This window comes from Carcharhinus amblyrhynchos, chromosome 17, assembly GCF_965287045.1.
Source record: "Carcharhinus amblyrhynchos chromosome 17, sCarAmb.v2.hapA, whole genome shotgun sequence".
Classification (NCBI taxonomy): domain Eukaryota; kingdom Metazoa; phylum Chordata; class Chondrichthyes; order Carcharhiniformes; family Carcharhinidae; genus Carcharhinus; species Carcharhinus amblyrhynchos.
Window position 1 is genome coordinate 54,311,972 of NC_137340.1, and position 25,316 is coordinate 54,337,287.

A 25,316-nucleotide genomic window follows, 5' to 3' on the forward strand; every position below is an offset into this window, starting at 1 on the left:
CTGTGCTGATAAGCCGTGTTCCTTGCCCATTGCCACATTGCTTGTCACACTCACCTGTGGTCCTCAGCCCAGCCAGGATCTTACTGAAAACACCTCTGTGTGATTTCCATCTGGATGTGTGATCAGAATGTCCACATCCCCGCAGGTGGGCTTCCCACGTCGATAGGAACCACAAGCCAGAGCAATCAGGGTTGGATTAATGGAGTGAGCCATGTCTCTCACCTGAAACACAGGTTAAAAACGACTGATAATGACCAGCACTGGATTCCAGCTCACCCCCTCTCCCCCCTGACACTGGATTCCAGCTCACCCCCTCTCCCCCCCGACACTGGATTCCAGCTCACCCCCTCTCCCCCCTGACACTGGGTTCCAGCTCACCCCCTCTCCCCCTGACACTGGATTCCAGCTCACCCCCTCTCCCCCCGACACTGGATTCCAGTTCACTCCCTCTGCCCTGACACTGGATTCAGCTCACCCCCTCCGCCCTGACACCGGGTTCCCTAACTTCTCAGTTGTTTCTCCCCTCCCATCTTTGTGGCTCTCTCTCTCTCTCCTCTGTCTCATCATTTTTATTTCTTCCATTAGAAGCTTAACTTCTGTTCTTTGATTGTGTTATTTTAATTTCTTGCGCCTCCTACTCTCGCTCTCCTAAATATTCATTCTGAATAGCCAAACACCTGGGTTTTTGCAGTGAAGCCACTGGGTGTCAGGCAGCTGAGCTGAAAGAATCTTGACACTTCACTCAAATTGAGCTAATCCGTTTGACACACAGATAGATGGTATAATCCTGTTAATCCTTTTCTCAACTCCTTATAGCCTCAATAGGGTGTCAGTCATCGCTGTGAGTTACACTTTCACTCAACAATAGGTTTTGCTCCCCTCGGAGTGACAACTGTTGAGACCTGATTGATTTGTGATCTGAAGCTGCTGTTAGCTCCTCCAGTCTGGGATAGGAAGGCCATTCCCTCTTTCTTCAGCACAATGAAGCGGGAATGAAAAACTGCACCTTTCCCACCGTGTCACATTCCTCGGGTTTGACACTCCGTGGCGGGCGTGAGCTGTTCACTGTTCCTGTGACAACTGTTGGGGACAGCTGTGCATGTGGGGATGTGTTCAGCAGGACTTGCCAATCACAGCGGAGTGTAGATCTCTATTACAGCACTGCTTTTAACTGTGTAGACAAGATTCCTTTATTGCTTCGTTTGTGCAAAATACTCCCGAGTTCCCTCCCGATTTCAATTAAAACCCTGGGATTCTGAGCTGATCTTGTATAACCAGTTCTGAAGCAGGAATTGGTACATTTGCCTACGCTGCAACAATGACAACATTTTAACAACATCAATTTGAACTTGTATAGCATCCTAACCCAGCAACAAGTCCCCAGAGACTTCACAGAGACAGTATCAAACAACATTTGACACTGAGCCAGAAATAAAGATTTGGACAGATGGCCAAATGCTTGGTCAAAGAGAAGGTTTGAAGGAATGTCTGGAGGAGGAGAGGGAGGTACAGAATGGAGCAGTTTAGGGAGGGAATTCCAGAGCTTGGGCCTAGGCAGCTGAAGGCTGCAAGTAAAATACAGTGTGAGCCAAATACGGCTGTAAATTTCCTACTACCGGCTCCAGTTGAAATTAAAGGAGATATGCAGCAGGAATGATATCTTGTTCCACTTGCAACAAGTTTAATTAACAAGCCAGAGCTGCTATGAATCGCAACGCTTTTAACACTGCTGGAGAGAAACACCTTAAGTCTATCCAATAACTGAAAATACAGACTGTGGAAATTTTGAAAGTCTGACGGCACACTTTAAATCCTAGGGTTAACTTATGAATGCTATGTATTCAACACTAAATCTCAAAGTGCTAAAGAATCCACTGACCAATATGCAAATGTTGTAAACAGCTCGCAGAATTCTGTGAATTTGGGCAATTAAAAGATGATCTCATTAAAGATAGAATTAGGCATGAAAGGTCCAACTGTGTGAGTCAGTCTGCAAAAAGAGCAATTTACTTTCAAGAAAGCAATAGATGTGTGCAGAAACATGGAGGTTGGAAAACATTAGCTAGAGCACATGCATGGCAAAAGAGACCAGGAGATACATTACAAAAAGGTTGAATCCATTTGGGTGGAAATTAGAAATAGTAAGGAGAAAAAGTCACTGATAGACGTAGTCTATAGGCCACCAAATAATGACATCACAGTGGGGCGCGAAATAAACAAAGGAATAAATGATGCATGTAGAAATGGTACAACAGTTATCATGGGGGATTTTAATCTACATATCAATTGGACAAACCAGGTCGGTCAAGACAGCCTTGAGGAGGAGCTCATTCAAAAGTCTGAAAGCAGCAGGGAAGAAGCTGTGTTTTCAGTTGATCAGTACATGACCTCAAACTTTTGTATCTTTTTCCCAATGGAAGAAGGTGAAGAGAGAATGTCCAGAGGGCGTGGGTGGCTGCTTTGCCAAGGCAGTGGAAAGTGTAGGCAGAGTCAATGGATGGGAGGCTGGTTTGTGTGATGGATTGGGCTACATTCGTGACCTTTTGTAATTTCTTGCGGTTTTGGGCAGAGCGAGAGCCATATGATACAACCGAAAAGAATGCTTTCAATGGTGCATCTGTAAAAGTGGTGAGAGTTGTAGCTGATGTACCACTCATCATAGCGAGAGCAAGTTTAAAGCTTAGACTGGTAACCTTAAATGTGCCAGAGATTTACAATGTGTCACAGCACACAAAATCATTGACCAGTGAACAGATCCTAGAGGAGTACAAAGTTGTGTTTCGAAAGGTTAGTCATGGCATGCATCAATTCCAGCCTCCTAGATTGCCTGGATCCACTACCAGTTTGCTTACCGCCGCAACAGGTCTACAGCAGATGCCATGTCCCTGTCCCTACACTCAACCCTAGAACACCTAAAATAACAAAGATACCTACATCAGATGCCTATTTATTGACGACAGCTCAGCCTTCAACATTATTCCTATGAAACTCATCTCCAAACTCACTCCGTGGCCTGGGCCTTGTCTCCCTCTGTGACTGGATCCCGAACTTCCTAACCCACAGATCACAAGTAGTAAGGACAGGCAACAACACCTCCTCCATGATCACCCTCAACACCAGTGCCCCGCAAGGCTGTGTTCTCAGCCCCCAACTGTACTTCTTATACACACACCTATGACTGTATGGCCAAATTCCCCTCCAATATGAGTTTCAAGTTTGCTGATGACACCACCGTAGTAGGTAGGATCTCAAACAATGATGAGACAGAGAACAGGAATGAAATGAAATATCTGGTAAACTGGTGTGACGATAATCTCTCCCTCAATGTCAACAAAACGAAGATTGTCATTGGCTTCAAGAAGCGCCGTGGAGGGCATGCATCTGTCTACATCAATGGGGACGTACACAGGGTCGACAGTTTCAGATCATCAACTACCTGTCTTGGTCCCCGCCGCGAACACTATAGTTAAGAAAGCCCACTGATGCCTCTATGTCCTCAGAAGACTAAGGAAATTTGGCATGTCAGCTATGACTCTCACCAACTTTTACAGATGCACCACAGAAAGCATTCTTTCTGGTTGTATCACAGCTTGGTATGGCTCCTGCTCTGCCCAAGACTGCAAGGAATTACGAAAGGTTGTGAATGTAGCCCAATCCATCACGCAAACCAGCCTCCCATCTGACTACACTTCCCAGTGCCATGAAAAGCACCCAGCATAATTAAGGACCCCATGCCCCCAGACATATTTCTCTTTCACCTTCTTCTGTCAGGAAAAAGATGCAAAAGTCTGAAGTCATATACCGACAGACTCAAGACGGCTTCTTTCCTGCTGCTGCAGTCAGACTTTGAATAGACCTACCTTGCATTAAGTTGGCCTTTCTCTACACTTTATGACAGTGACACTACATTCTGCACTCTCTCCTTTCCTTCTCTATAAACGGTATATTTTGTATAATGTGCAAGAAACTGGATATTAATATATGTAATGATAGAACATAGAACATAGAACACTACAGCGCGGAACAGGCCCTTCGGCCCACAATGTTGCGCCGACCAGTCTTATTTTTTAAAAAAAAACATTGACCCACTAATCTAAACCAATCCCTTTTCGTCCATAAACCTATCCACCAATCTCTTAAACGCCCCCAAACTAGGCGCATTTACAACTGCAGCAGGCAGGGCATTCCAGTCCCTCACCACCCTCTGGGTAAAGAACCTGCCCCTGACATCCGTCCTATAACTACCCCCCCTTAATTTAAAGCCATGCCCTCTCGTGCTAGATTTCTCCATCCGAGGAAACAGGCTATCACCATCCACCCTATCTAAACCTCTAATCATCTTATATGTTTCTATAAGATCCCTCTTAGCCGCCTTCTTTCCAGTGAAAACAACCCCAAATCCCTCAGTCTCTCCTCATAGGACCTCCCCTGCATACCAGGCAACATCCTGGTAAACCTCCTCTGCACCCTCTCCCAAAGCCTCCACATCCTTCCTGTAATGTGGGGACCAGAACTGCACACAGTACTCCAAGTGCGGCCGCACCAGAGTTGTGTACAGTTGCAACATAACGCTGCGACTCCTAAATTCAATCCCCTACCAATAAACGCCAAGACACCGTACGCCTTCTTAACAACCTTATCTACTTGATTCCCAACTTTCAGGGATCTATGTACACATACACCTAGATCCCCTCTGCTCCTCCACTCTATTCAAAGTCCTCCCGTTAGCCCTATACTCAACACATCTGTTATTCCTACCAAAATGGATTACCTCACACTTCTCCGCATTAAACTCCATCCGCCACCTCGCGGCCCAGCTCTGCAACCTGTCCAAGTCACCCTGCAAACTTCGACACCCTTCCTGATAATAAATCAAATCAAGGAGTTTATAGGGCATGAATGTCTACCTGGAGAATATCATTTGGAAATAGATGGGAGTGTAAGACTAATTCAGCATTTGCTGAGAACAGTTCCAGCAGCCCTGAAGAGAAGACGGAGGACCGGCCTGATGGAGGGGTACAAGACTATGAGTACCATGGACAGAGTGGATAAGGAGCAGCTATTCCCCTTAGTTCAAGGGTCAGTCACGAGGGGACATAGGTTTCAAGGTGAGGGACAGGAAGTTTTTTGGGGGGGGGGGGGGGGGGGGGAATGTGAGGAAAAATGTTTTTACCCTGCGGGTGGTGACAGTCTGGAATGTGCCACCTGGGAGGGTGGTGAAGGTGGGTGCTTCACAATCATAACATTCAGGGCTACGGGCCAAGTGCTGGCTGATTAGGTGGGAATTCAGATCTTTCTAACGTGTCGATGCAGACTCAATGGCCGAAGGGCCTCTTCTGTGCTGTATGATTCTATTATCATCAAATCCTATACCCACATCCACAGATCACAATCCCACAACACTATAAATCCTGACCCCATATCCCAAATCCCAGTTAATCCTGTCCACATATTCCAAACATAGCATATATAATCTTTCCACAATGGGACTGGGGAGTATCAGAGGTTGCACTCTCTCAGAGGCACAGGACAGACGGGTCGAATGATTCTCTCCAGAGGATGCCTACGTCTTGTAAACAGAAGCACAAAGTACTCACAGTTTTTCAATCTCTGCAGCCTCATCCCTGGACATTCGGTTCAGGAAATCGTGGTAGTGTTTGAGGCCAATGGTCTGCTGCTTAGTGAGACTAGCTTTCATGCGAATGTCATCCAATGTTCTGAATCCCTGTAAAACATGCCAAACTGCTAAAGTTTCACAATGCAATGTACAGAACTATTGTAAGACTTCTTTCTTTGCATCAGAAGAGTGTGTACGTTGAAAAGATTACCAGCAAAGGGGTGGAATTATTTAAGTCTCATCAACAAATGCGATCATTAGAATTTAACCCGATCACTTCATGCCGCAGAGCGATACACCAGTAATGTTTTCCAACAAAACCAAAAGCTTGAAGGAGTGCACAAAATTGTCACAAACTGGAAAGCTCCAGGACTCCCAGACAACACGCCCCCTCATAAAGGGAGCTCTCTATGTATTTACATTACGATCATTTCATTTCAAAGCAATCTACATGTATGAAACACTGTGTGATGTTAAGACCAGATAGTATAGAAATGCCAGGTTTTGCAGTAGCATAGAACATTACAGTGCAGTACAGGCCCTTCGGCCCTTGATGTTGAGCCGACCAGTGGAACCAATCTAATGACCCTCTAACCTAAACTATTCCAATGTTATCCATATGCCTATCCACTGACCATTTGAACGCCCTTAAAGTTGGCGAGTCCACAACTGCTGCAGGCAGGGCATTCCACGACCTTACTATCCTCTGAGTAAAGAACCTACCTCTGACATAAAGAACAAAGAACAACCCAGCATGGGAAACAGGCCCTTTGGCCCAACAAGCCCGTGCCGCCATCTTAACAAAGCATTTTCCTACACCTACCTTGACCTGTGTGTATGCGAATGGTACCCCTATTGTAACCAGATTCAGGGGAGAATAGCGTAGGGACAATTTGTTACACCAATCAGCCTAAGAGCACATCTTTGGGGTGTGGGAAGAAACCGGAGCACCCGGAGGAAACCCACGCAACCACAGAGAGAATGCGCAAACTCCCACAGACACTGGCCCAAATCCATGTATCTGCACAGCGAGCAGTGATAATCACTGAGCTGTGGTGGTGCCCATCTGCTGGTCCAGGTTTAAGCACACACAACGGCGCGAAGTACTAGGCCACTCTTGAAACATCCAAGAGCAGCCCACGCACAACCCACCTTGTGCATGCCCCTCGTTTGACAAGGTGGACCGATACACCTGCAGACTAAAAGAGACAAAACATTAACATGTAGCATTACATTTCCAGTATCATCCCGAGGCTCTGACCCTTTTTAAAACCGTCTCCTATAGCCCTTCATCCCTGTTTCACTCATGTGCCTATCTAAGTAAACCTTAAACAAGTCCAACGTGCCTGCCTCCACCACCTTACTTGGTAGCACATTCCATACCCCCACGACTCTGTGTGAAAAACCTCCCTCTAGTATCCAAATTATACTTCTCCCCCCTCACCCTTAGCTCGTGACCCCTCGTGATATTTGTCTCCAATCTAGGAAAAAGCCTGCCACTGTTTACTCTATCTATACCCTTCATTATTTTATACACCTCTATCAGATCCCCCCCCCTTAGTCTTCATCTTTCTAAGAGCCCCAGTTTACCCAATCTTTCCTCATAACCCAGTCCTTCCATACCAGGCAGCACCCTGGTAAACCTCCTCTGCACTCTCTCCAGGGTCTCCATGTCCTTCTGGTAGTAAGGTGACCAGAACTGGACGCAGTACTCCAAATGCGGTCTAACCAACGTTCTGTACAACTGAAGCATTAGACGCCAGCTCTTATACTCTATACCACTTCCTATAAAGGCTAGCATTCCATAAGCTTTCTTTGCAACCTTCTCTACCTGTGCTGACACCTTCAGATACTTGTGCACCTGCACTCCCAAATCCCTCTGCATTTCTATACTCTTAATAGGTCTACCTTTTATCATGTAACTCCTCCCTGCATTATTCCTTCCAAAATGCATCACCTCGCATTTGTCAGGATTAAATTCCATCTGCCATCTACCTGCCCAGTATACCAGCCTATCTATATCCTGCTGTGTCACCTGACAATCCTCCTCGCTATCCGCCAATCCTGCCATCTTGGTGTCATCTGCAAACTTGCTGATCACACCACGTATGCCCTCTTCCAAGTCGTTTATATATATTATCAAGAGAAGAGGTCCCAGTACTGAACCCTGCGGCACACCACTGGTGACAGACCTCCAGCCAGAAAAGGACCCTTCCACTACTACTCTGCCTCCTGTTGCCTAGCCAGTTTTCAATCCACCTAGCTACCTGTCCCTGTATCCCATGTGCCTTAACCTTTTCTACCAGCCTACCGTGAGGGACTTTGTCAAACGCCTTACTGAAATCCATATAGATGACATCAATGGCTCGCCCATCGTCAACCGTTTTTGTCACCTCCTCAAAAAATTCTACCAGATTCGTAAGGCAAGACCTCCCCCGAACAAAGCCATGTTGCGTATCCCTAATCAGATCACAACGTTCCAAACGCTTATACATCTTATCCCTAAGAATTTTTTCCAACAATTTTCCTACCACCAATGTCAAACTCATTGGCCTATAATTACCAGGGTTATCCCTACTGCCCTTTTTAAACAGCGGTACCACATTAGCTACCCTCCAGTCCTCTGGGACCTCACCTGTGTCCAAAGAAGAGACAAAGATTTGCGTCAGAGGCCTAGCAATTTCATCTTTCACCTCCCTAAGCAGCCTGGGATAAGTGCCATCAGGCCCCGGAGCTTTATCAGTTTTTATGCTGCCTAAAAACCCTAACACTTCCTCCCTCGTAATGGATATTTCCTTCAACTGATCTACAGCTCCCTCCAAGACATTACAAGACACCAAGCCCCTCTCCTTCGTGAATACCGACGCTAAGTATTCATTCAGGATCTCCCCCATTCCCTCAGACTCAATGCATAGTTCCCCTCCTTTGTCCCTAAGAGGACCTATTTTCCCTCTAACCACTCTCTTGTTCCTAATATAAGAGTAAAATGCCTTTGGATTTTCATTAATCCTATCAGCCAAAGCCATTTCATGCCCCCTTTTCGCCCTTCTAACTCCCCTTTTGAGCTCCCTCCTGCTCTATATTCCTCCACTGCTCTCTCCGTTCCAAGTTGTTTACACCTAACATATGCCGCTCTCTTCTTCCTGACCAAGTCCTCAATATCCCCTGTAATCCATGGCTCTCTAATCCTGCCTTTCCCATCCTTCCTCTTTACCGGCACGTCTTTCCTGCAACATTTTCAGTTTTCCCTTGAAAGCCTCCCACTTGCCAACCGTGGATTTGCCTGCTAACAACCTCTCCCAATCAGTGTCCTTCAGCTCCTTCCTAATCCGGCTATAGCTCGCCTTCCCACAGTTCAGCACCCTCCCCTTCGGACGGCACTCATCCTTTTCCATTTTTATCCTAAAGTAGACAGACTTGTGGTCACTGTTAGCCACATGTTCGCCTACTGCAACCTCAACCACCTGCCCCGGCTCATTACCCAACACTAAATCCAGTATAGCCCCCTCCCTACTCGGGCTAGTTACGTACTGCTCCAAGGACCCTTCCAGCACACATTTTACAAATTCCTCCCCATCCGTACCCCTAGCTCTAGGCACCTTCCAATCCACTCCAGGAAGATTAAAGTCACCCACTACAACCACCCTATTCTTTCTGCACCTATCTAAAATGTCTTTACAAATGCCTTCTTCCACTGCCCTTGGGCTGTTGGGTGGCCTGTAGTACACCCCTAGCATAGTAATCACTCCCTTCCTATTCCTCAACTCCACCCACAGCGACTCAATCCCTAACTCCTCCCTCTGCACTGCTGTGATGTGCTCCTTAACTAACAACGCCACCCCACCACCTCTCTTCAACCCTCCTCTGTCACACCTAAAACACTTACACCCAGGAATATTCAGCTGCCAGTCCTGCCCTTCCTTTAACCACGTCTCCGTCACTGCCACCACATCTAAATTCCTCACGAACATCAAGGCCCTAAGCTCATCCGTTTTACCCGTTACACTCCTCGCATTAAAACAGACGCAATCCAACCCTCCAGGCCCACTCGGATCCTCCTTCCCCCGGATAATTTTCCTTTCAACCAAACCTCCCCTGTCACCCAACTCGCTCCCGATCCCAGTGCCTAATGAGCTATCAGTCTCATCCCCACCCCCCCTCCATATTAGTTTAAACCGAAACACTCCAGCTAACCTCCCAGCTAAGATATTTGTCCCCCTCCCATTCAAATGTTCCCCATCCCTCCTGTACAGGTGCCCTTCTCTCACAAATACTTCCCAGTGATCGACAAAAGCGAAGCCCTCTACCTTGCACCAATCCCTCAGCCACGCATTCAGCTGCATGATCTCATTATTCCTAGCCCTGCTGTTACTAGGCAGCAGCCCAGAGAATGCCACCCTGGAGGCCCTGCTCTTCAGCTTGGCCCCCAACTCCCTGAATTGCCTACGTACATCCCCCCTACTCTGCCTTCCTACGTCCTTCTCTCCTATGTGTATAATTACTTCAGCCTGGGTCCCTTCACCCTTCAAAATTCCCTCTATCCTCTCTGATACGTCCTGTACCCCTGCTCCAGGGAGGCAGACTACCATCCTGGAGTCACGCTTTTGCCCACAGAACTGCCTATCAATTCCTTTGACCCTCCCACCCCCCCACCACTATCTCATTGCCAGTCCCCTTCCTTCCCTATAATTACCACCCCTCAATTTAAAGCTATGTCCCCTTGTGTTAGCCATCACCATCCGAGGTAAAAGGCTCTCACTGTCCACCCTATCCAATCCTTTGATCATCTAGTATGCCTCAATCAGGTCACCTCGTAACCTTCTTCTCTCCAATGAAAATAACCTCAAGTCCCTCAGCCTTTCCTCATAAGACCTTCCCACCATACCAGGCAACATCCTGGTAAACCTCCTCTGCACCCTTTCCAATGCCTCCACATCTTTCTTATAATGCGACGACCAGAACTGTACGCAATACTCCAAGTGTGGCCGCACCAGCGTTTTGTACAGTTGTAACATGACCTCACGGCTTCGAAATTCAATCCCTCTACCAATAAAAGCTAACACATCGTACGCCGTCTTAACAACCTTATCAACCTGGATGCCAACTTTCAGGGAGCTATGCACATGTACCCCGAGATCTCTCTGCTCATCAACACTACTAAGAGTCCTTCCATTAGCCCTATATTCTGTACTCCTGTTATTCTTACCAAAGTGAATCACCTCACACTTTTCCGTATTAAACTCCATCTGCCACCTCTCGGCCCAGCTCTGCAGCTTATCTATGTCCCTCTGCAAACTGTAACATCCATCCTCACTGTCTACAACTCCTCCGACTTTGGTGTCGTCAGCAAATTTACTAATCCATCCTTCTACACCCTCATCTAGGTCATTTATAAAAATGACAAACAGCAGTGGCCCCAAAACAGATCCTTGAGGTACACCACTTGTAACTGAACTCCAGGTTGAATATTTCCCATCAACCACCACCCTCTGTCTTCTATCAGCTAGCCAATTCCTGATCCAAATTGCTAAATCACCCTCAATCCCATGCATCTGCATTTTCTGCAATAGCATGGAGATGGCTTTCTGTAATTTGCCCACTGTAACTCTGTCAAACTAGGTACAAGAGACCATGAGGGCAACAACAGTAAATTCAAGCACCTGCTCAAAGAATATACCACTCTGCGCAACCTGCATCCCACCTGTTGGTACCACATCTGGGCTGTCTTCACACCAGCTCCCCAGATGTTGGAGAAGAGTTCCAGCACTGGTACGCTCTCACTGATGTAGTCCAGCCTGCGCAAGTGCCCACTTTCTAGTATCTCTCTGATTTTTTCAGCCATGCCTTTTCCAATGCCAGGGATCTTGCAAGCTTCCTGTGAAAGGCAATGGGGAAATCAGATTCCACAGTAAGTTCACACACACACACAAATCAAATCTGTCTTTAAGTTTTGAAAACTGCAAACAGAATCCTGGACTTTCTACATTGTGTACAAAATTAAGAAATTATGCTAAGTCTTTATACAACACTCAGCTAGAGGATTGTGGCAAATTCTGGGCAGCATTCTTCAGGAAGGTTGTCAGCCTTGTGGAGAGTGTGAGGAGGTTTACTAGAATGATACCAGGGACAAGGGACTTCAGTAGTGCGGACAGATTGGAGAAATATGATTGTTTTAAGCACTTGTTTAGGAATGTGGGCTAGACAATTGCAAATTGAATGTTGGCCTTTATCACGAAAGGGATGGAGTATAAAAGCAGGAAGGTCTTGCTGCAATTGTACAAGGTACTGGTGAGGCCGCACCTAGAGTACTATGTACAATTTTGGTCCCTTATTTAAGAAAGGATATATTAGCTTTGGAGGGGGTAGAAAGATTCTGGAGATGAGGAGGGATTGAGTAGACTGGGTCTGTACTCATCGGAGTTTAGAAGGTTGAGGGGAGATCTTAGAGAGACATATAAGATAATGAAGGGGCGAGATAGGGTAGAAGCAGTGAGGTTATTTCTACTTAGAATGGAAACAAGAACTAGGGGGCACAGCCTCAAAATATGGGGGGGGAGTCAATTTAGAACAGAGTTGAGGAGGAACTTCTTCTCCCAGAGGGTAGTGAATCTTTGGAATTCTTTGCCCATTGAAGCAGTAGAGGTTACCTCATTAAATGTGTTTAAGTCACAGATAGATAGATTTTTAACCAATAAGAGAATTAAGGGTTATGGGGAGCAGGTGGGTAAGTGGAACCGAACCACTATCAGATCGGCCGTGATCTTACTGAATGGCGCAGCAGGCTTGAGGGACTAGATGGCCTACTCCTGCTCCTATTTCTTATGTTCTTTTGTTGACCAGCACTTATTGCTCATCCATAATTTCCCTTGAAAAGGTGGTGTTGAGCTGCCTTTTTCAACCACTGCCGTCCATGTGACATAGGTACACCCACAGTGCAGTTAGGGAGGAGTTCTAGGATTTTAACCCAGCAATAGTGAAGGAACAGTGATATATTTCCAAGTCAGGATGGTGTGTGGCTTGGAGGGGAAGTTGCAGGTGGTGGTATTCCCATGTGTCAGCTGCCTTTGTCCTTCTAGGTGAGGTGACCATGGGTTTGGAAGGTGCTTTCTAAGGGACCTTGGTCAGTTCCAGCAGTGCATCTTGAAGATGACACACACTGCTGCTGCTGTGCATGAGTGATGAAGGGAGTGACAATAATGCAGGCTGTTTTGTCTTGGACAATATCCAGCTGGTTGAGTGTTGTTGGAACTGCACTCACCCAAGCAAGTGGGGAGTACTACATCACACTTCTGGTTTGTGCCTTTTAAATGGTGGACAGACTTTGGGAAGTAAGAAGATGAGTCACTTGCTGTAGGATTCCTAGCCTCTGACCTGCTATTGTAACTATAGCATTTATATTGCTGGTCCAGTTGAATTCTGGTCAATGGTAACCCTTGGAAAGTTGCTGCTGATGGTCCACAGTGCCTCATGGATGCCTAGTTTTGAGTCACTAGATGTGTTTGAAATCTATTCCATTTAGTGTCACAGAACAAGATCCTCAATGTGAAGGGGGTTCTTCATCCCCACAAGGACTATGCAGCAGTCATTTAGATCAATAGAGGCACCTGTGACAAGTAAAATGGTAAAGACAAGGTAAAGTAATTTTTCCCTCATGTTGGTTCCCTCACCACCACAGAACCATGGAACCCCTACAGTGAAGAAAGAGGCCATCTGGCCCATCAAGCCTGCACTATCTGAAAGAACGTCCCACCCAGGCCCACCCCTCTGCCTTATTCCCGTAATCCTGCACATTTACCATGGCTATTCCCCCTAACCTGCACATCTTTCAGACTGTGGGAGGAAACCGGAGTACCCAGAGGAAACCCAGACAGGCACAGGGAGAACGTGCGAACTTCACATAGAAAGTGACCCAAACTGGAAATCGAACCAGGTCCCTGGAGCTATGAGGCAGCAGTGCTAACCACTGTGCCACCGTGCCGTCCATTTCTTCCCCTAAAGAACATCTGTGAACCTGTTGGGATTTTATGATAATGAACAAGCTTAGACTAACGTTTGGTTCCAGATTTATAAGAACATAAGAACATAAGAAATAGGAGCAGGAGTAGGCCATCCAGCCCTTCGAGCCTGCCCCGCCATTCAATAAGATCATGGCTGATCTGTCGCTGCTCAGTTCCACTTTCCCGCCCTCTCCCCATAACCCTTAATCCCCTCTCCTATCAAAAACCCATCAACCCGCGTCTTAAAAATATTTAGCGAGGCAGCCTCCACCACTTCAACGGGCAGAGAATTCCAGAGATTCACCACCCTTTGAGTGAAGAAGTTCCTCCTCAACTCCGTTCTAAACCGCCCCCCTTTTATCTTGAGGCTGTGCCCCCTAGTCCTATTGTCTTTTTTGAGCGGGAAGAGTCTTTCCACCTCTATCCTATCCATCCCATTCATCATCTTATACATCTCAATGAGATCTCCTCTCATTCTTCTAAACTCTAACGAGTACAAGCCCAGTTTATTCAGCCTCTCCTCATAGCTCAACCCCCTCAACTCCGGTATCAGCCTAGTAAACCTCCTCTGCACTCCCTCCAAGGCCAAAATATCTTTGCGCAGGTGCGGCGCCCAAAAATGCACACAGTACTCCAGTTGCGGCCTCACCAATGCCCTATACAGCTGCAGCAAGACCTCCCTACTTCTATATTCAATCCCCTTCGCTATGAAGGCCAGCATCCCATTTGCCTTCCTGACCACCTGCTGCACCTGCAAGATGGGTTTTTGCGACTCATGCACAAGGACCCCGAGGTCCCTCTGCACCGTCGCCTGCTGCAGTTTTTCGCCTCGTAAGTAATAGTCCTTCCTACCATTTTTCCTACCAAAGTGGACCACCTCACACTTGCCAACATTAAATTCCATTTGCCATTTCCTGGCCCATTCGCCCAGCCTATCTAGATCCTTCTGCAGACTCTCCACACCCTCCGCACAATTTGCCGTTCCCCCAATCTTGGTGTCATCAGTAAATTTCGACACCATACACTCGGTTCCCTCCTCCAGATCATCTATATAAATGGTAAAAAGCTGAGGCCCCAGCACCGACCCCTGGGGCACTCCACTAGTCACCATCCGCCAATCCGAATAGCACCCGTTGACCCCCACTCTCTGCCTCCTATTTGACAACCAATCCTCTATCCACGCTAACACCCTACCCCCAACTCCATGTCCCTCGACCTTCTGCAATAACCTCTTGTGAGGCACTTTGTCAAACGCCTTCTGAAAATCTAGAAAGACCACATCCACCGGCTCTCCTCTATCCACTGCCCGAGACACATCCTCGTAGAACTCCAGTAAATTTGTCAGACACGACTTCCCTTTAATGAAACCGTGCTGCGTCTGCTCTATCAAGCAATTCCCTTCAAGATGCTTTGCAATTTCCTCCTTAATGACAGATTCTAACATTTTACCTACCACAGACGTTAAACTAATGAATTTGAATTATGAACTGAATTTAGATTTCACTAGTTGTCATGATGGGGTTTGACTCTGTCTCCAGAGCATTAGTCTGGGAGTAAACGCAAATTACTGCAGATGCTGGAATCTGAAACCAGAAGAGAAAATGCTGGAAAATCTCAGCAGGTCTGGCAGTATCTGTAAGGAGAGAAAAGAGCTGATGTCGAGTCCAGATGACCCTTTGTCAAAGCTTTGTCAATGGTCTGGGTACCTGGATTACTAGCTCAATCACATTATCAGACTCCATCACCTCTGTTCTCCTTAGAGCAGAGAAGGGTAGGGTTAATGGAGGTGTTGAAGGGTTTTAACAGAGCACATTGGGAGAAACTGTTTCCACTGTCAGCAAGGTTAAAGCCAAAGGATATGGATTAAAGAAAATTAGCAAAATAACTAGAGAGTGGCAGGGAGTGGGGGCGTAAGGAGGATGATTTTAACATAGCTCATTTTAGATTCCAAAACCTTGCTATCTGAAAGGGTGGTAGTAGTAGATTCAGTTGTAACACAGAGTTACAGAATTGTTACAGCACAGAAAGCCATTCAGCCCATTATGCCTGTACCGACACTCTGCAAGAGTAATTCACCTAGTGCCACTCCCCTGTCTTTTCCCTGTAGCTCTGCAAATCTTTCCTCTTCAGATAATTATCAAATTCCCTTTTGAAAACTTGTCTCCACCACTCTGAGACAGCACATTCCAGATCCTAATCACTCGCTGTGTGAATCTGTTTCCACTACACTCTCAGAAAGTACATTCCAGATCTTAATGACTCGTTGTGTGAATCTGTCTCCACCACTCTCAGACAGTACATTCCAGATCCTAAGCACTGTTTGTGAATCTGTCTCCACCACACTCTCACACAGTACATTCCAGATCTTAATGACTTGCTGCGTGAATCTGTCTCCACCACACTCTCACACAGTACATTCCAGATCCTAAGCACTGCTTGTCAATCTGTCTCCACCACGCTCTCACACAGTACATTCCAGATCCTAAGCACTGCTTGTGAATCTGTCTCCACCACACGCTCAGTGCATTCCAGATCGTAACCACTCACTGTGAATCTGTCTCCACCACACTCTCAGACAGTGCATTCCAGATCCGAACTACTTGCTGCGTAAAAAGGTTTCTCCTCACGATACTGTTGCTTCATTCCCCTCAAGTTGACACCCTCTGCTTCTCCACTCTTCCACCAATGGGAACAGTTTCTCCCTGTCTACTCTGTCCAGACCCCTCATAATAAAGATGCTCAAAATTAAATTTCTTCAAACCTTCACTTCTCCGGGGAAAAGAGACCTAGCTTCTCCAATCTGTCCATATAACTGAAGGACCATCTCATGAATCTTTTCTGAGCCTTCTTTAATACTTTCACAAGTACGGTGTCCAGAACTGGACACAATATCCCGCTAAGGTTGAAACTGTGTTGTTTACAAATTTATTAAAACTTCCTGGCTTGCTTACTTTATGTCCCTATTAATAAAACCAGGATCCTGAATACTTTCTCGACCTGCCTTGCAATGATTCAATGATCTATATACCTACACCCCAAGCGATGCTCGCTCTTAACATTTTCCTTTCATGTGTGCTGTGGATTTTGTTATATCAAGGTCACATATGGATGTTTTGTGATTTGATTATTATTGTCACAAGCATTGGTATATAGTGAGAAGTATTGTTTCTTGTGCGCTACACAGACAAAGCATACCATACATAGGAGAGAAGAAAAGGAGAGTGTGCAGAATATAGGGGGTGCATGGAATATAGAGGTGTCTCAAAAAAATTCTAAGCGTCAATTTTGTGTAAAAACTGGAGTAAATCGTGCTGGTTTTCTTCAGCAGTAGTTTTGAAATGCATCTCCCACACTCTGTGCACAGCGCAGAGCACTCGTTTAAATCGCACAAAAATGCAGGGGGCAGGGCCAACTCCTGCTGGAGAGGCCAGCAACACAGTGCTGAGTGGGCCACTGCGCATGCGCCAATCTGCTATTGCCGGGATTGGTGCATGAGCAGTACCCACGCTGCTGGCCTCCCAATTGCTGGCGAGCCCTGTGACTTCACCCATCGCTGGCTTATAGACCACCACCATGGCCTGATCGCTGGCCCCCCGCCCCCCGAACATGTCCGGCCCAGCATCGACCTACTCCCCACCCGCCCACTGATCTGCCCCACAGAGACCCTACCTCCCCCATTAGGCCCCATCCTTGGCATGCCTTGGCTGGTGGTGCCAAGATGCCCCCTGGGCATGGCACTTTGTCCCGTGGGCAACGTCAGGGGCCAGGGGTTGAGGCAGACACTAGCACCAAGAGGGAATCAGTCAAAAAGCAGAATTGGGACAATTCAAATCATTTTCACGTGAGATCAATGGAGGGTAAAATCTGGAAAAGTGCAAAACACTGTATACTGTCAATTTCCTGGTGGGTAGGGAAGGTCAGGTTAGACCTACCCTCAGTGTGCACTGCAAATGGAAGCTCCTCCACTTGGGAAGGGAAGAGGAAGGAAAAGGCTGAGATTTTACCTGAAAGGAAGACACTGGCTTCTGGTAAATTTTCAAGGCGTTAATGGCTTTGGCATATCCCAGCGCTCTCCACTTGTCACCTTGATGCGTGTATGCAGCCGCCAGCATCTCCAGCTTGTCTGTGATGGCTTTGTTGTAGTTTTGCTTTTTACTGTCAGATGATTGGGCACACACCCACTTGCCACTGATGGTGGGCTCACGTGGACCAGACAGGCTAGGAGAATGGCAGTCCCCAGTGATCAGCGCTTGCAGGTCTTGTTCGGAGACTCCATCATCTTCAACACCACTTGCACCTTCATCTTCAGACAACTACGGAGACACCACAGAGAACATCCAGTGAAAGGAGTGAATATTCCATCAACACACCACATTTACACAGAGCCTTCTCCCAACACTCCTCAGAGGTTCAGTTTGTAATTGTGTAAGAAAGACTTGTATTGCTATAGCACCTTTCACAACATCAGGACAATGAAAAATGCTTCACTGTAAGGTATGTTTAAAAGTACAGGAACTGTTGTCACGTAGGAAATACAGAAGCTAATTTGCCCAGCAGCAAGATCACACAAACAGCAAAACCATCTTGACCAAGGAATCTGTTTTAGTGATGTTTGTTGACAAAAAGTGCTCAGCATCCTGAGAAGTCATCCACTCTTCTTCTAAACATTGGCCATGGAGTCTTTCATATCCATTGAACAGGACACAAGTGGCCTTAGTTTAATGTCTCAGATAAAACATAACACTCCCTCGGCACTACTTCTCCGACAATGCAGTGCGGCACTCCCGCGGCACTGGCCCCCCCCCCGGCAGCGCGGCACTGGCCCCCCCCCCCCCCGGCAGCGCGGCACTGGCCCCCCCCCCCCCCCCCCCCCCCCCCCCCCCCGGCAGCGCGGCATTCCATCGGTATTGCCGTCCAATGTTGTTGTGTTCCCTCAGTACTGCAACGGAAATGTCAAAGTGATCAGATTTCTGGAACGGGACTCAAATTGATGGTTCCAATTCAAGAGCGAAGGTGTTACCCACTGAGGCACACCTAACACTGTGTATCACGTGAAGGACATTTTCATCTCCTTATGCCTCAGTGACGTAGACAAAGGGGACAGTAGGCAGGTGTTTTGTTTGAAAGCGGCTTAGAATGGGCAAACTGCATTACTACCAAAGATAGGTCATCACCAGTACTTCATGTAGAATCTTATCAACGCCACTAGATCATTGCAATGTTTGAGTGCCACTGGGCACACTTTTAGTCTCTTCTAAAGATCGGAGAGACAGCAGCCAGTGCCTCCCTAGATGTAGAAGCTATTGAAAGGGTGCAGAGGAGATTTACAAGGATGTTGCCTGGACTGGGAGGCATGCCTTATGAAGTTAGGTTGAGGGAGCTGGGACTCTTTTCCCTGGAGAGACGAAGGTTGAGAGGCGACCTGATAGAAGTTTACAAAATGTTGAGAGGAATAGATAGGGTGGACTCTCAGAGGCTATTTCCCCGGTTTGAAATGGTCGCTACGAGAGGACACAGATTTAAGGTGCGGGGAGGGAGGTTCAGAAGTGATGTTAGGGGTAAGTTTTTCACTCAGAGGGTGGTGAGTGAATGGAATCGGCTGCCGTCAGTGGTGGTGGAGGCGAACTCGCTGGGGTCTTTTAAAAGACTTCTGGATGAGTATATGGGGTTTAATGAGATTGAGGGTTATAGATAGGTCTGTAGGTTGGTAGGTGATGTGGTCGGCGCAACTTGTGGGCCGAAGGGCCTGTTTGTGCTGTAGTGTTCTATGTTCTATGTTCTATGTTCTATATCTCTTCTCCAGGGTGACCCTGATGCAATGCAACCCGACCTGATCCCCACCTCCTGATAACAGTGGGTGAAATAAATGATCATTGCAGAGCAGTAACTGTGCTCCACTAACTGGCCACAGCAGGGCAACAGGAGCTGGGAATCAGCCAAGAATCCCACTCCCAATAGTTAATCCCCCCCGGGAATACTGACTCCCACTCTGGATAACCAGCATGGGTTGGTTCCCATTCCAGAAATCTGGCTCCCACTCTGGAAGGCTCCTTTCAGGATATCTGTTCTCACTGGCTCAGGACAAGGCAGGCCTCAGGCTAGGTGCCACTAACCGGTGAAGAATGTACAGGTGGAAATGCTGGAGAATTCTTCAAAGTGAAAATGGACAACAATTTATATTTGTCTAGCACCTTTAAGGTAGTAAAGCTTCCTGAAATGCCTCAGAATGGTTATCAGACACAGCTTGATACTGAGTACTCTAAACAGGAGGCCAAAAGCTTGGTCAAAGAGAGAGGTTTAAGGAGCATCTTAAAGGAAAGAGATGAAGAGGTGGAGAGATTTTGGAAGGAAATTCCAGATCTTGGCACCCAGGCAGCTGAAGACATGTCTGCCAATGGTGTGAAGATTAAAATTGGCAATGGACAAGAGAGCAGAATTGAAGGCTTGCAGAGATCGAGGAGAACTAAAGTGCCAAAGGGGTTCGAGAAGAGGGTGGGAGAAATGAGTTACTGTACCTGTGCTGTCGCGGCTTGCACTGTTTCACTCTTTTCTGCCGGTGTGGCCTCTCTTGGCTGCTCAGTAATCGTTTTTATTGCCTCTGTACAGCTCAACTGGGCCTTTGTATGTGTCCCTGATTGACAGTTGATCTCTGTGTTCTCTTGCTGACCCTCACCCGCTGATACTCGAATCTTGGCCCACTGTTCAGGTGGCAAGTATCTGTCTGGGATGAAGATGCTGTAACCTGCAGTGCTCAGGACTCTCCTCTCTGTAATGCACAAACTGAGCCATGTTGATCGCACCAGCTGGACACTGGGAGGCAGCACCTCCAGCTTCAGGAGGCGAAAGGCACGCTCACAATCCATCCCATCATCGATGATCACATGGGTAACGGCAGGGGAGAAAGCAAGACTAACCTCCCCACCATTCTGTGTGACCTGCTTCTGAAAGATTTCTGTCCGAGCCTTACCAATCCCTGCTTGGACAATGTACACTGTCAATCCATTCAGCCAGGCTTCTGTCAAAATGAGATAAAGAAAGGAAAGATCAGCTAACGTCAACTGTTATGTGGCAAAGCGTGCCCGGACCACTGCCACGTGATGGAGTGTGTCCTGACCATCGATGTATGGTGGAATGTGTCCTGACCATTGCTGTGTGATGGAGTGTGTCCTGGCCATTGACAGGAGCTGCAACCATTCGTTTTTGATGTTGTTTTGTATGGAGGAGGTAAAGCTGACAATGGCAGGAGGCACAGAGCTGGGTTTGGGGGCTCAGAGGGAGGGGTGCTGATCTATGAATCTGGAAGTTGGGGGGTGTGCCGGCGGGGAGCCGGGGCTGGGGGGGGGCGGGGGGTGCCGGCGGGGAGAATTTTGAAATCCACAACCTGAAAATTAGCTGCAAATAGATTCCACAGGGATTTCCAAAAGGCAGCTGGACCTACACATAGAGATTTTGGGAGAGTTTTGCAGCAAAGCTCTGGAGAATGTGTCATCCACAGAAGCTGATAGGGCACTATCTTCTTGAGCTGCTGCAGTCTGTGTGGTGTAGGTACACCCACAGCGCTGTTAGAGGGAATTCCAGGATTTTGACCCAGTGTTGGTGAAGGAACAGCCGATATATTTCTAGGTCAGCTGGTGGCATTCACATGCACCTGTTGCCCTTGTCCTGAGATGAGGAGGTTTGCTTATGAGGAGAGATTGAGTAGATTGGGCCTGTACTCGTTGGAGTTTAGAAGGTGGGGGGAGATCTTATAGAGACATATAAGATAATGAAGGGGCTGGATAGGGTAGAAGTAGAGAGATTCTTTCCTCTTAGAAAGGAAACCAGAACTAGAGGGCACAGCCTCAAAATAAAGGGGGGTCAGTTTAGAACAGAGTTGAGGAGGAACTTCTTCTCTCAGAGGGCGGTGAATCTCTGGAATTCTCTGCCCATTGAAATGGTGGAGGCTACCTCGCTAAATATTTTAAAGTCACGGGTAGATAGATTTCTGATCAATAAGGGAATTAAGGGTTATGGGGAGCAGGCGGGTAAGTGGAACTGATCCACTTCAGATCAGCCATGATCTTATTGAATGGCGGGGCAGGCTCGAGGGGCTAGATACCTACTCCTGCTCCTATTTCTTATGTTCTTCTAGATGGATCTTTCTTTGCTGAAAATTGCTGCTGTGTTGCCAACTTGGTTTGCATTGTCAATATTAAGATGGTAAATAAATAAAGACTTGGATTCGGATAGTGCCTTTCCTGGTCTCGGAAAACACCAACATGTTTTACAGCAAATGTATTGCTTTTGATATGTAATCACTGTCCTTATGTTGGAAACACAGCAGCCAATTGTGCATAGCAACTTCCAACAGCAATGCAATAATGACCAGTTATTCACTTGTTGATTCTGTTTAGTTTCTGTCTGTTCCAACATCCGCGCTACAAGGGTTAACACCACAATGTTTTCTACCTTTACAGACTTCATGCGGCTTTGCTTTCTTCACAGTCACTTCGGTGGTTGCTGGTGGGATATCCTGCACTCGTTTCACCTTCCGAAATGCCTTTACAATCCCCCGAGGCTCCATACATTGCATGACTGACTCACAGTCTGACTGAGCTGGGAATCAACCTGTTCCAACAATCGAGATTTTAAGATTGCTATACAAATACTCAAATGCTCCATGATCATCTCCATTTTCTCATCTCTTTGCATCTATTCTAAAATGTGGTCTCCAGAATCGGACAAAATACTTCAGTTGAGGCCTAATTCATGATTATTGGTTTGGTATAACTTCAAAATGCTTCATGACTAAGACTATTCCTACTTGCCAGAATAATGCAACCTACCAGGGGCAGTTTAAAATAGTATTAACACGCAAGATGAATTCCAGTAAAAGAAAATTTGGAAAATTCTATTCTCAATTTCCTAAAGCAATCAAAACTAGCGCAGAAGACACACTGGCAGGATTATTTTAGTTGGTATCCACCTGTTGTATGACTTGATCCCTGGGTCACATTTGATTGTACTGAACAAATCGGAATTCACGAGTCAGCAACCTCTTATTCTGAGAAATGAACCGTTTAACGTGTAACAGCATTCTATTCACGGTAGCTTACAAGACTGACCTTTGGCCCTCTGCAACCTAACTAACTGAAGTAACATGGAACCTATTATTATTTTGTAGACCGTGGTCAGGCCTCCCTTATGTCTACATTTCTCAAAAGCATACAGAGCCAGCTTTTTAAAACAATCTGGATTGCTAGAGTGTTTTAATCTGATGACTGCAGATGAGTACACCCATGCACTTTTCAGCAGGAATCACAAAAACAGGAGTCAAAATTCATGGCTATCTTCCCCCTTTCTCCTGGACTGATTCACTCACCAGGTTACTGGGAGCAGTGACTGTTAATCTTTTGTGTGGGGTTTTGGTGTTCACGGTGAATTATGTTAATATTGGGCTACAGAATACTTCCCTTAAGAACAAAGAAAAATACCACACAGGAACAGGTCCTTCAGCCCTCCAAGTCTATGCTGATCATGATGCCCTAATTAAACTAAAAAAAAATCTTCTGCCCTTACTTGGTCCACATCCCTCTATTTTCTCCCTATTCATGCACTCATCCAGATGCCTCTTAAATGTTGCTAACATGCCTGCTTCTACCACCTCCTCTGGCAGCTCATTCCAGACACCCACCATTCTGTGCGAAAAACTTCCCCTGCATGTCTCCCTTAAATTTTCCCCCTCTCACCCTGAACCTCTGCCCCCTTTGTAACTGACACTTCTAACCTGGGAAAAAGCCTCTGACTATCCACCCTGTCTATGTGTCTCATTATTTTGTAGACCTCTATCAGGTTTCGCCTCAACCTCCATCTGAGGCCCAGTGTCAGCATCAAACACGTTCAGACGTATGATTCGAGACAGAATAAAACTAACTCTACTCAGCCCCAATCTAAAAAAAATCTAATATACCAATATATCTTTGTCACTCCCCATAACATCCATTTCTCATAGCTTCCTGAATAAGACTAGAAGCATTAGTACCCTGGATAAAAACAAATTACTGTAGATGCTGGAATCTGAAAGCAAGAGAAAATGCTGGAAAATCTCAGCAGGTCTGACAGCATCTGCCAGGAGAGAAAAAAAGCTGATGTTTCGAGTCCAGATGTCCCTTTGTCAAAGCTGACCCATTTTAGGTCGTGGCTTGAGGCTCGTCAGCAATTGGATTTAACTTTGTTGAAACATTTTCATATATTTAATCACTTTAGGTGTCAACTATGATTAATTGGGTATTTCCCACACTTTATTTTTATTTTAAGAATTTATAAACACAGTTTTAATCATTCTTCTATGTAGTTATCTGATTTTCATCAGACTATTAATGAACTTCTATGTAGAGCTAGGGGATGGAAAAAGCAAATTTTTTTTATTTTTAAACTTTACTCCAATCCAATCAAGCCAAATAAAAGCCAATTCAGAGTCCCAACAAGTTGGGACATTCCCAACCCAAGCTGACAAGACAGGGCTCTCACCTCCTGTCTTGGGCTTGAGCTACATGATTCAAGCTGATTGGACTAGGTATAGCTCCTCCTCCAAGGCTTGATCTAATTTGCACCTTAGCCAAAAGGCCAAGATGCCACTTCAAAAAATTGCTTCAAACAAAGCTGAAATGTAACCTAATGACTTCAACCAAGTGCAGCATGTCAATATTACACATAATCTTGTTCTTGCGGGTTGAACCAAGTAAACAAACTTAAATTACGTTCAGACAAAGAAAAAGGGGGCAGCTCCCCAAAAGGAGGGGGAACGGCCCAAACCTGTCCTGGAGGACATTTATTCTTATTGTTAGGTGCCAGGAACAAACACAATTAAATTGTGCTTAATGTGAAAAAACACTTTTACACGCACAAATGATCTTCTATTAACAGGTCAAACCCCATTGAGAAGCAGCTAATCAGGAGCCCACATCCCACTCAAATCCTATTGAAGAGAATCCTCTAATTAATCTATGAAAAGAGGAAAGATTCATGAAAATTGTTCAAGGAATGAGGAACTTTAGTTACTTAGATAATTGACAGACATTAGGAATGTTTTCCTCAGAAAAAAAGAGAAGGCTGAGAGGAGATCTGGTGAAAGGGTTCAAAAACCAGGAGGGGTCCAGCCAGAGGAGAAGGGAGATCCTGTGGAAGGATGGAGAGCCAGAGGACAGAGGTTTAAAACAAGTGATAAAAGTGACATGAGGAAAATCTTTCCCAAAGAGTGGGGTTGGGAATTGGCTGCCTGACAGATTGCTAATGGGATTTTCACAGCAACTTCATTGCAGTGTTAACGTGACACTAATAAACAAATATTAAAAAGCTTTAGTGGTGGTGAGGGCTCATTGGGACAGCCAGCATAGGGGGCTGCTGTCAGTTTAACTCGGCTGGCCGGCCGGTCAGTGATGTGGAGCGACTCCAGCAGCGCGGGTTCAAATCCCGCCCCGGCGGAAGGCCGCGATTTCTCCACCTCGCCCCCGGCCTGAGAGGTGGGGAACCCTCGGGTTAAAACACCACCGGTCACTCCTGCCCCTCATCGAGGATAATAGCCTGCGGTCCGCGGACACTGCGACCTTGCCCCTCACAGGAGGGACGGGCTGAATGGCCTCCTGCTGGGGATAAATACCTGACCACTTACCCACCGCACCGGAAACACACACAGCACTTCCGGCTCATTCGGACAGTCACTG

General features: G+C 46.5%; 1 protein-coding gene across 1 annotated transcript in view; it reads right to left on the bottom strand.

Annotated features, from left to right (window-relative positions):
* poll (polymerase (DNA directed), lambda) overlaps positions 1-25,256 on the bottom strand; it is a 26,838-nt gene extending 1,582 nt beyond the window's left edge. The window contains 7 exon segments of the mRNA XM_080205984.1: positions 55-105; positions 108-222; positions 5,594-5,725; positions 11,319-11,492; positions 17,619-17,927; positions 20,130-20,629; positions 22,063-25,256. Coding sequence (XP_080062110.1) covers positions 55-105; positions 108-222; positions 5,594-5,725; positions 11,319-11,492; positions 17,619-17,927; positions 20,130-20,629; positions 22,063-22,186 — 1,405 coding nt within the window. The 5' untranslated portion in view covers positions 22,187-25,256.
* Between the last annotated feature and the right edge of the window lie 60 nt (positions 25,257-25,316).